This window comes from Gossypium arboreum, chromosome 9, assembly GCF_025698485.1.
Source record: "Gossypium arboreum isolate Shixiya-1 chromosome 9, ASM2569848v2, whole genome shotgun sequence".
Classification (NCBI taxonomy): domain Eukaryota; kingdom Viridiplantae; phylum Streptophyta; class Magnoliopsida; order Malvales; family Malvaceae; genus Gossypium; species Gossypium arboreum.
In genome coordinates this window covers 81,015,825-81,027,791 of record NC_069078.1, presented here as the reverse complement: position 1 = coordinate 81,027,791, position 11,967 = coordinate 81,015,825, and the positions used below count along the sequence as shown (strand labels likewise).

General features: G+C 33.0%; 1 protein-coding gene across 1 annotated transcript; it reads right to left on the bottom strand.

The window, feature by feature from the left end:
• Positions 1-6,427: 6,427 nt before the first annotated feature.
• Positions 6,428-9,294, bottom strand: LOC108453774 (pyruvate decarboxylase 2). Its single transcript, XM_017752064.2, has 6 exons — positions 8,523-9,294; positions 8,262-8,425; positions 7,512-8,162; positions 7,302-7,419; positions 6,977-7,165; positions 6,428-6,871 (listed from the first exon to the last, which is right to left on the bottom strand). Exons 1-6 carry the CDS (start codon positions 9,045-9,047, stop codon positions 6,701-6,703), a joined length of 1,818 nt encoding a protein of 605 aa, XP_017607553.2. The 5' UTR covers positions 9,048-9,294; the 3' UTR covers positions 6,428-6,700.
• Positions 9,295-11,967: the final 2,673 nt, after the last annotated feature.

Here is an 11,967-nt window from a genome sequence, read left to right as displayed (position 1 = left end):
AAATGATTTCTTATATAATTGTAAAAGAGATAATCTTAATTTGAATATATTAAACTTATGATTATAGTTTAAATTATTTAAGAGATAATAGATAAACTTTCAGTGTACAAAACAATTGAGAAGTAGACAAATGTACACATTCAAGTGAACATGAAACAATAGAGGAAAACAAAATTGAAGTGCAAAAAAAATTTGAATATAGAGAAATACCATTGTAAGATTATTACAGTGAAACAAGGAATGAATTATGTGCAATATTTTTGTATATTTTAGTACCGTCATTATTTTTGTATAAGATATATTTTTTTATTCTAATAATATCTTAAAAACACAAATCTTGTATAGTGTATAATTTATTGCACCTATCCTTTACACTTATTAAATTTTAAAAATTTATACAACAATTCTAAAATTTTAGCTTTAGCGATTTAATATTCATAATATTGTAGCTCAAATTATGTATGTGCCCGTATATCAATTGTGAATCCTTCTATACTATTGTACTAATAATATATATTAATGTATTATGTGCCTGTATATTAATGTTAATGTATTACTGTAATATGTAGCTTAAATTGTCAATCCGTCTATATTATTGTACTAATAATATATATTAATGTAATATTGAAGAGTTAATTGATTAAAAATAATAAATGCAAGTACAAAAAAGAGCAAAGTACGAAAGGGTATAAAAAAGATTCAAAATTACTAACAACGAGATTTGAACCCAGGTACTAAGGTAAAGAGCAAGCAAACTTAACCAACTAAACTATAGTGGCGTTTATACTAAAAATGCTGCAAAAAGTTAAGATACACAAAAAGCCCTTCTTCCTTTAAATATAATATATTTTGAGTTTAAAGGCGATTACTTTATGCCCTGATGTTGCTGTATATTGGACGAACCGCGCTCTTTGCCATCGCAGGAAGAAGTATGTACGTTCTCTGATCTTTTTGGAGTGAACTTTTTGATAAAAATGGTTTTTCCCGCCTAAAAATAAAAAGAAAAGAGAAAGGTCTTCGAATGTGTGTCTCTGTTTTCTTGGTTTAATTTGGTTATTGGGTTTAACGCAGTGATTGGCTGAAAGTAGAAAAGGATTGCCGGAGGGCTTCGAATGTGTGTCTCTGTCAAGGTAATTTCCTTTATTTTCCTTTCATTTTCAGTTTTACTGATTCTTTCATAAAAATCCGTGCATCCATCCATCCTAAAAAAAAGGGAAATCAAAATACCGCTCACTCTTACCCGCTCGTTAGTCCCTCTTTTTCTCATCTATGTATTTAGAATCAGTTAAATGTCTGAACTACGGCCTTCGATTCGTGAAGTCCCTACCCAGCTCTGAAGGTACTTACTCTTCACTCACGAAACCTTACATCTTCTTTTCAATGTGTTTGGTTATCTAGAAAATTTCAAGAATATCGCCCTTTTTACTTCTGCTTCTCACTGTGAAATCTTAGGTTCAGTAACTTCCTATTAGTGAACTGGTAATATCTTATGAACTACAGTCACTTGTCTTCTAATTGTCTTGTTGAAAAATTGATGAATTTTCTTTTCATCTTAAGGACTTAATTTCCCCCTTCGCGATTTCTTTCTCTTCACTTTCCCTTTAAAGCGCAATGAATTGAATATAATAGATATCTGGAGTTGTTTCTTTCAACTTCAACCTAGGTTTTGCTTCTTAATTTCATTCCTTTAAGTGGTGGTGATTAATGCTATTTCTGTTTGTTTCATAGTTTGACAATTCAAGGGATGCTGAAGATGCAATTAGGGGTCGAGATGGTTACAACTTTGATGGTTGTCGTTTGAGGGTAATAATAAGCTATTGTTATTTTGATGTGTAGTTTATTGGCATACAACTTTTTTCTTGATTTGCTTTTCATTGTAATAGATGTAGGTTGAGCTTGCTCATGGTGGCAGAGGATAATCCTCAAGTGATCGTCGGGGTGGATATGGAGGGGGTGCAGCTAAATTTTTCTTCAATGTAGTTGAATCAGAGAGAGAGTGAGTGAATGAGATAAAATGAAATAATGTGTCTGACAATCTTACCTCATCTGGTGACACGCATGCTTTGTTTATGATAGATGACAAGCGCTTGGACAAATTAGGAGCTTTTGCAATGATGCATAGGGGGAAATAGGAAGGGAGTGAGAGAATCTGAGTAGAAATCTTGGGTTCTGGGTTGTCTAATAGTTGGAGATTGTTTCTCCCTTTGTGAAGCTCTTGCAAAATGTTCATGGGTGGATGAGGAGGGCTAATTAAGTTTGAATCTTGTTATAGCTTATGGAGCTTCTTTGGAGCAAATGGGCAATGGAGCTTGTGGAGCGCCGCTCTGTTGGAGGAATTGCTCACTTGGTGTCAACTTGATGCTTTTAGTTTGCAATCATACATAGGGGTATAGGAAGGTAGTTGGAAAATCATGGTGGAGTTTCGGTTTTGTTTCATTTTATGATTGGCGATTGTTGCTTCCTTATGAAGCATCGGCAAAATGTTCATGGGAGGATGAGGAGACCAAATTAAGTTACTAATATTTTATACCTTGTGGAGCATCTTTGGAGCAAATGAGCTATGGAGCTTGTGGAGCAGAGCTCTCTTTGAGGAATTGCTCTCTTGAAGTGCTGGTTTTGGTTTTGCAATAACCTTTTGTCCTTATCTTGAGTAGATGTTGATGACAATGTGATGTCTATGCAGATAGAATTAAATTAACATTTTAATCTGGACTTTCTTTCTTTATTAATTTAGTTCAATTTTTACACATGCAGTGAGATATTTTTATTAACTTTTTCTATTATCGAAAATGAGTGGTCGCTTCTCTCGCACAATCTATGTTGGCAACCTACCCTCGATATCGAGAATGGGAGGTCGAAGATCTATTCTACAAGGTAGGCGTCAAATTTTCTTTTTCGCCAATTCTTTTTATCATATGAGACAGATATAACATTTTCCTAAAGTGTTTTAATTGACTGCAGTGTTAATGTAATTGAAAATTCTATTTTCTTTTTGGTTGATTCTTGGTGTTGTTCTATAACACGTATATCTCATTTACAGTATGGTCGTATTTTGGATATCGAATTGAAGATCCCGCCACGCCTCCATGTTATTGTTTTGTTGAGGTATATATCTCATCTTATATGTTTTCACAGAGGATGTGTATCTAAACTGTAACAATGTCTTTCTATTTCGTTTGTTTCATAGTTTGACAATTCAAGGGATCTGAAAATGCAATTAGGGTCGAGATGGTTACAACTTTGATGGTTGTCGTTTGAGGGTAATAATAAGCTATTGTTATTTTGATGTGTAGTTTATTGGCATACAACTTTTTTCTTGATTTGCTTTTCATTGTAATCGATGTAGGTTGAGCTTGCTCATGGTGGCAGAGGACAATCCTCAAGTGATCGTCGGGGTGGATATGGAGGGGGTGCAGCTAAATTTGGCGTCTCACGACATTCTGAATATCGAGGTCCATCTAATATTTGAACTGTGTATTCCTAATTTACCTATCTGGTTTTATATGTGCTAAGATATCGAGGTCCATCATAACTTGATAATGTGTGCAGGTGGCGCATATGTTTCTGAGCATCTGTTGCTCCTGCTGCTATACTTGCTCTTTTTATGGAGTTTTCTGTAGAGAGTCCCCATTGGCTTTTTAAGGTGATTTGCTCTTCCTTCATATTCTGTAATAATAATTTTACATTCTCTCATTACATGGTCAGCATAAGTTAAGTTTCAGCTTCTCTTAATAAAACTTAGGTCTAGGTAACAGATGTGAATGTTATTAAAATTTACTAGAAAGAAGAAGGAATATTGAAATAATGTTCACATTTTAGAGTTATAGTTCCCGTAATTGTGAACAGTTAGCTTTAATTCTACCATGCATTAACTCTATAGTTTAAAATTCTAAGATTTCAATTGCAATTAGATTCAAGAGTTGATAGGACAACAGACTCATTATACTGTTTTAAACAAACTCCTCTCAGCCTGAAATTTTAATTTGATGGAGAAAATAACATACTAACATGGAAGCTAGGTTCATTTATGGATTATGCTTTGGTAAATAATCATAATTTATTTAATGTATAGCTTAAGACTTTTATTGCAAGTATTATGTAAGTGCACGATTTGGAGTTTCATTTAGAGCATTCTTAGCCAAATGATGTTTTAGCTCTATTAGTTGATTTTATTTATTATTGCTAGCCACATTTGAAAATAATTGAAATTGTTCAACTCTATTAGAGCATTTAGGCGAGTTGTTCAACTCTTTTGGTGCTTTCAAGTGAAAATAATTGAAATTGTTCTCTATGTAACTTACAATTTAGTATTTTTTAGCGAATTAGACTATTGTATTGGTTGTCCGCAATATTAAGCATTTCGAGCATCAATATATTTAGATATTTTGAAGTTTAAAATTGAACTCGGGAAGAAATAAATATAAAACAACTAACATAGTGGATCGGAAAATGCTTTGACATGAGTCGCTTTCTATTTGACTTGTTTACATATCTAAATAATAGATTGTTTGAGGATAGGCCATGGATTTGGTGATATTTATTATTTAAACTATGTAGGTTTTAGATGCAACACATGTACATGCAAAGGCACATGATTAATAACATGAACAATGACTTTTGTCGAAACAAATTCTAATTCTTGCATTATGGTGGCATTATTAAAAATTTATTTTTCCATATCATAAATCAAAGAGATCAGATAATGTGCTTTGACATATGTGGCTTTGAAGGTCGTACAAGTGATTTCCTTATTGGCCTGACTCGCTTACAGTGCATACTTTGGCTTTTCGCTCGGTGTTTTGGATTCTCTGGCGGTTGAATTGAAAGCATCAAAGGACTTCTCTAAGTTATATGCAGCATTGCAATACTTTGGCTTCATATAAGCTTGAACCAGCCATCTGTTGTATATTGTTTCTTCTTTTTTTTTTGATCTTTTTCTTTTGATTAATGAGAGGTGATGATGAATTGGCATTCTTTTCTCATGAGGATGAATTTTGTTTTAGAAATTGTAATACTTTATGTGTTTGTGTGTGTTATTTTTTATGTATTAAATTACATATTAAATCAATGTTTATGTATTAAATTTAAATTCATTAATTTTTATATTTAGTTTTGAAATTTAAATTTTAATTGAAAATTTCATTTAATTAATATTTTTATTTATCCTTAAAGTATATAGTTTAGATTTCAAATTTCAAAAATTAAACATAATATAATATTTTAACATAGAAATAAATATTATTTAATTAAAATAAAATAAATATTTAAAAGGTCATATTTTTAGCGGCGTTTTTAGTAAAAGCGCCGCTAAAAGTCATGACCTTTAGCGGCGTTTGTGGGAAAAGCCCATCTAAAGGTCCTGGTCTTTAGCGGCATTTTTTAAAAAAGCGCCGCTAAAAGTCATGACCTTTAGCGGCGTTTGTGGGAAAAGCGTCGCGAAAGGTCAGGACCTTTAGCGGCTTTTTTTAAAAAACGCCACTAATTTTTGCGGCGGTGTATATAGCGACGTTTTTTTGCGGCGCTTGGGAAAGCGCTGCTAAAAGTATTAGTGGCTCTTATAAACGCCGCTAAAGGCAAAAAAAAACGCCGCTAAAAGTCTGTTTTCCTGTAGTGAGGAATGTTAAGCATACCTTGCATTCTTGCCACTAAAACCAAACAAAACTCGATTTAATTTAAAAAATCAAAAAAAATTTAAATTTTGAGTTATTCGAATAAACTCGATTCGAGTTTTGATTTTAAATTAAGTTGAATTTTATAATTTGAGTAACTTGCATAATTCGAATAAAATATTGATGTAAATATCTCTTTGATCGAGTTGAATCGAATCGAGTAAAAAAAATTTTGAATTAAGTCAAGTCAAGTTAACGAATCCTATTATTTATAGTCAATGTTGCGTTTACATAGACTGATTATATAACTAGTAACGATGTAGTTTTGCCTTTTAACTTAATGATTTTGACTTTTAACTTAAAAAAAAAAAGTAAATATTTATCAAACAACGTAGTTTTACCTGTTCTTATTCGAATTTTCTGATAACTCAAATTGTGTAATTTATTTTTGAGTTAAACTGAAAAGCTTAATTTTTTTATTCAAGTTGATATGAATAACTTGATTAACTCAAATAACTCAAACTATTTAATTCAAAATTTAAATTTTTATCGAATTTTTCAATCGAATTGAATTTTACTCATCCTACTCTCAACAAAATTACAAAAAAATTCAAAATAATTTTAAAATTCAAAATTTCTAAAATAATAGTTTTAGAATCTAAATAAGTTAATGATTTAAATTATCATATATTTTTTCAAACATATATGCCTTTAAATTTATGTGTAATAATATGAAACTTGTTATACTATAACAAAATTTTAATTTAATATATTTAATAAAATAAGAATCGGCAATTAGAAATTTTTTTCATTCATGATTCGATTGTAACTATTGCCTTTCCGCCTTTATTATGAAAAATAGTACCTTACACTACTCACCAAGTTGTCAACAAAAGACAAAAGAGATATAAAACCAGAACATTGCATTCATTACCGGAAACGACATTAAAAGTGAATGTACACAAATATAAGCAAGCACTCCACAAATTTTGGAAAAATGTTGAAAAACTCGGCTTTCATACCATAAATTTTCATCAAACTTAAATAGGTCAAACCATAAAGCATCATGTGCTGAAGGCAGCACCAAGAATTTACTGAGGATTTGGGGGTCGGCTATTCGCAGCAGAAACCCTGGAGCCCCACTCCAACAGTTCTTTGCTAGTATCATCCTTGTGAACGATCACTTCAATGAAGCATAAGCAGTCCTTCTTCGCTCCTGTTGCCGTCTCAATTGCTTCAATGAGCTCTTCCTCACAAAATACCTAAAACAATATCAATTTTTTTAGTATTATATCAAGAAATTTTATCAATGTCAGCAACTTCTTTTGATTCATTCAAGCAATGTACGGGGTTTGAATTTGACTCACCTTGGTTGTCCAGCACTTGCCTTCATCATTATGAATTGCATCAACCAAGGCAGTATAGTTCCAATTCTTGATCACATTGTACGGTCCATCATGAATCTCTACTTCAATGGTGTACCCACCATTGTTTATGAGGAAAATTATGGTCTTCTGCCCACATCGCAGCATTGTGGACACATCTTGTGCGGTCACCTATTGAACCAATCACCACCAACATTATAAAGATGTACCCAAAACAAGAACATTATACACATGTGAATCAATTTATTAGTGCATGTGTTTTTCCACGCAAAAAATATTATTACTGGCCAAAAATGACAGTAAGTACCTGAAAACTACCATCACCAATGCAAGCGATGACACGTTTCTCTGGAACAGCCTGTGCATATCCAAGAGTAGCGCCAACTGACCACCCAATTGATCCATACTGCATTTGGAATTCATACCTGCGCAAAAGTTTTTGAGTTCAATGTCAAATTAAAAAACCCATCTTTGGAATTTAACTCATAACATAAAAAGCTCCTTCCCTAATACTCACCCACATCCTGCGGGCAACTTCAGCTTCTGGCAGTTAAACCAAGAATCCCCAGTTTCAGCAATCACGGCAGAGTCACTGGAAAGCATCTTCTGTATATGTTGGAACAAAACATTGACCCTCAAAGGCTCTTTAGGTGCTGCCTTCAAAGGTTGTCCCTCAGGAACAAAAATCCTATGGTAATTCTCAAAAGCAGTATTATTGTGCTTAAGCCTCTTGGCAAGCTCTCTAAGGAAGTCTTTCATCAAAACACACCCAAATGCAGGCCCATTACCAATGATCACCCGATCAGGCTGCACAATAATCGCCTTCTCTTTCTTAAGAAGCAAAGAGTACCCAACAGAGCTATAATCATTGTAAATAGGTCCAGCGAATAAGTAAGCATCAGCAGATTCAACGATCTCAGCACAAAATGCAGTACTAACAGCTCCCCAATACGTCCCAATGAAATGAGGATGATGTTCAGGGACAAGCCCTTTACCCGATGGCATTACCGCCACGGCGTAGCCACCAGCATCAACCAACTCAACAAAAGCCTCGCATGCCTTGGCAACACGTAGCTTTGGTCCACCGACTAAAACGGGTTTCACGGCCTTGTTCAAGAACTCTGCAGCTGCCTCCACCGCTGCCTCTAATCCCATCTTATTACTTAATCTACACCCATTAAGAAAACAAAAAAAAAAAAGAAGTACGTGACGTGAAAATTAATTTCTGAACAATCTGAAACTTGTAAAGAGAAGGACAAAAGCATACTTTGGAGAGAGTACAAATGGAACGGGCTCACGGGCAAAAGTGGGATGAGGAATTGCGGCCAAGTTACAGCCGATGCTGATATAAACAGGCTTGCTTTCTTTCAAAGCAGTTGAAATAGCTGTGTCGATCATGTCATGAGCATCCTCCAAGTTGTTAACCACAGCCTAGAGAAAACCAAAGACACCATATTTAGCATCTTCCTGATTAAACAAAAAACTACAGCAATAGTATTTAATAACAGGGGAAAGGATAGAATATAACCTGATAGCAAGTAACAGTCTGGAAACATCTGAGCTCTTGACTAAAATCAGGCAAGCCAACAGTGTGGTGAAGAATCCGGTTAGTTCCATAGTCATTAGAGTTGGGTCCTCCCACAATGCAGATAAGAGGGAGACTCTCACTGTAAGCACCGGCGATGGCATTCAAAACGCTGAGCCCACCAACGGTGAATGTGACAACGCAGGCACCAACGCCACGTGATCGAGCATAACCATCAGCGGCGTACCCAGCGTTGAGTTCATTACAGCAGCCGATGAGGTTAAGCCCAGGCTCGGCAATCAAATGGTCAAGCAAAGTCAAGTTGAAATCCCCGGGAACAGAGAAAACATCGTTCACTCCGATCTGAACAAGCCGCCTAGCCAGGTGGCGGCCTAGAGTGGCTTCAGAGCAGTTGACAACGGCGGGGGAAACGGAACCTTGAATGGTGGAAACGGTGCCGTTTACCGGAGAGCAAACGTCGTTGGAAGCAGGCTTGCAGTTGTCGAGTGATCCAATCTTCGTATCCATTTCAAAGAAAAAAAATAGGAAATCGGGCGAAGAAAAATGCCAGAGTAAATCAAAGGAGGAGAGGAAAACCTTTTGTTTTGGTGAAATAGTTTGAATGTGAATGTGAGGTGAAGTGGAAAATAATGGAATTTAAAAGGGAAAATGATACAGGGGGCGGTTTTTTCTCTGGGAGTGGACCGGGTGGATTTGTTTTCTAGTTCCTATGGATGATTTTTCCCCTCGTACAAGTATTGCTGTTTTTTGAATGCACAGTACTACGGCTGGGAGATGTTTTATGGGCAGATTCGGTACCATCATTAATGTGATTGCGAGGCAAGAAATCACCCTCACGCGCTTCTCTTTTACTAACTAATTGCCTACGTAGGACACATTAATGTGGCGCTGCAACGTATGGACACATTCGTTCTTTCTAAATTAGGTTAACTACTGTGCAGATCCCTATATTATAATGACAATATCAAATTAGTCCTCCTTAAATGATTTAAATTTAGTCCCTATACCATTAAATAAAATAAAATAACTTTAAATTGTAACAGAGTTAACATTTATTGTATAAAACATATCCTGACAATTATTTTTTCAATTGCAATTCAATTCAAATAAAATATTTCATTTACAAAACTACAAAAACTTTAAAATATTTTCTTTTTTAACGAAAACAAACAAAAGGAATTAAACTAAATTAATTTGGCCACAATTGCCTTCTAATCTATCGGGAATTAAGACTTCTTTTATTTCCCTAGGCAGACTCTCAAACAATTGTAAATCTTTCTTTTTATCAAAAGATATTTTTGTTATGCAATCAGTAACTTGATTCTTTTCTTTAGAAACATGCCTTAAAAGCCAATGACTTTCATGTTGAAAAATTTGTTGAATCCCCTTGATCAAAACTAAATTCGAGTCTCCCAATGGATTGTCTTGGATAGCTTTAACCACTTGCAAATTATTAGATTGAATCACTACCTTTTCATAGCCTTGGTTTTTAAAGAACATCAGACCATCCAAAATACCTCATAATTAGGCTTCAAATACCGAATGCTGCCCCAAATGTCAATCATATCCAAAAATCCAATCACCATTCCCATCACACACCACTCCCCCAGTAGTTCCAATTCCTAAGTCCAATTTAATAGTACCATCAATATTTAAAAGAACCCAATTATCTATCAATATCTGACTGGAGCTATCCTCATAAGTGTTCTTATGAATTGAGATGTACTACTTTACCCAGCTATAGGAGACTTTGATGATCTCAAAAGGGTTTCAAGGTATACTTTGAAAGGTGAAGAGTTTTATGTTGTTCCAAATGCACCAAACACAAGGAATCCCTCCTTTAATAATCCTCGTAAATTAGAGATAAATCACTCATATAAATGATATTTTTTAAAATAATAAATATATAATTTTAATGATATTATAACTAAATTAATTCAATTAACAATAAGATAAATTAATTTCTTGCAGTTTCACTAAGGCTTAGACTGCGGCATCCTTGCGTTTATTTTTGGGTTACTGATTTTTTAAAATAAAATTAAGCTCTCCTTACATTAAATTTCAGCTTTTAAAATGATTAATTCAATCAATTTGTAACCATCATTAACCAAATATTAACATTCCTACTAATGTAGCTGTTAACAGCTAATAGATTAGTGGGTTTTATACTCGTACCATGCTAGTAAAACTACTATGAGGAGGCCTTTATAGCAGACGCCATACTAGGCAAGCTGGTAGGGTGCGGGTCCTTAAAATGAATTTTTTCATTTAAATTTTTTTAAATTTTAAATTAATAAATATAAAATTATATTTTAATTTTTTTAAAAATATACAAATTTAATTTAATTTTTAAAATTATAAAGATATACATTATTAAAATGATGAAATTATATTTTACTATCGTAAAAATTTGATTTCATAACTACTTTATAGTTTTTATTTTGGATTGCATTTTACTTTTTTTACTAAAAAATGGATAAATTAATCTATATACATTAGATTAAAAAGTAAATTGAATTTTATGTTAAAATTCTATCTATTTTTAATGTTAAAACTAATACTTGTACGTCGAGAATGAGATAATAGTAACACTGCTTGTAACTATTTAATTATTCATCAACCACAAAAGTTTTTAACAGTAAAAATAAATAAAATTAAAAAATAATAATAAATTTACTTTTTGACCAACATAAAATTTTACAATTTTTAAACTTAATTGGATAAAAACAACAATAAAAACTTAATTAATTTTTTTAAAATAATTACATTGAATTTTAAATAAATTTATTTAGGAATGAGTAAAATTTCTAAATATAAACTAAGCTTTATCAAGGTCATTTTCTCTATAAAATTTAATTATAAAACTATAACTCAAGAATATTGTAAATAAGTGTTGAATTCATTTTATTTTTGTTAAATTACTCTATAGAAACATCTTATTATAAAATAAATAGAAAATAGTCATAAGTTTAAATATAAAATTATAGATCAGATATTAATATTTTGAAATTAAAAACGTAACTCATATTTTATTCATAAGAATCAATCTTGTAAAGTTGGGTCTTGACACACTCATGAGATATGTATAAAACAAATACTAATTAATCTGCATTAATATAATAAGATTTGGTTATAGGCCTTAATAGTAGCCCTATCAGTATCACCGAGTCTCAATAATGTTAAAATATTAATGGGATGCAACGCTAAAGAAAAGGGGGTCAAGTGGTCAACCAAATGCGTGATGAGTTGGGCTGTAAGTAACCATGGTTTTTGAACGCTGCACCTGTTAGTTCACTTTCACTGATTTTTCTCCATAGTTGCCGCGTGTTTTGTGCTTGTTGGGACACAAATCCTTTTGATTTTGAATTGAAAAACAAAACCAGAAGCAAAGCCAAGGTTTTGGAAACCATAGGAATTGCTGGGAATC

What these genes read in the sequence shown, in the direction of transcription:
- LOC108453774 (XM_017752064.2), bottom strand. Translation starts at nt 9,047, where the DNA reads ATGGATACGAAGATTGGATCACTCGACAACTGCAAGCCTGCTTCCAAC. An exon ending in AGACTGTTACTTGCTATCAG is followed by an intron (nt 8,426 to 8,522) that starts GTTATATTCTAT and finishes GGTTTTCTCTAG; the next exon opens with GCTGTGGTTAACAACTTGGA. An exon ending in GCAAGTGCTGGACAACCAAG is followed by an intron (nt 6,872 to 6,976) that starts GTGAGTCAAATT and finishes ATATTGTTTTAG; the next exon opens with GTATTTTGTGAGGAAGAGCT.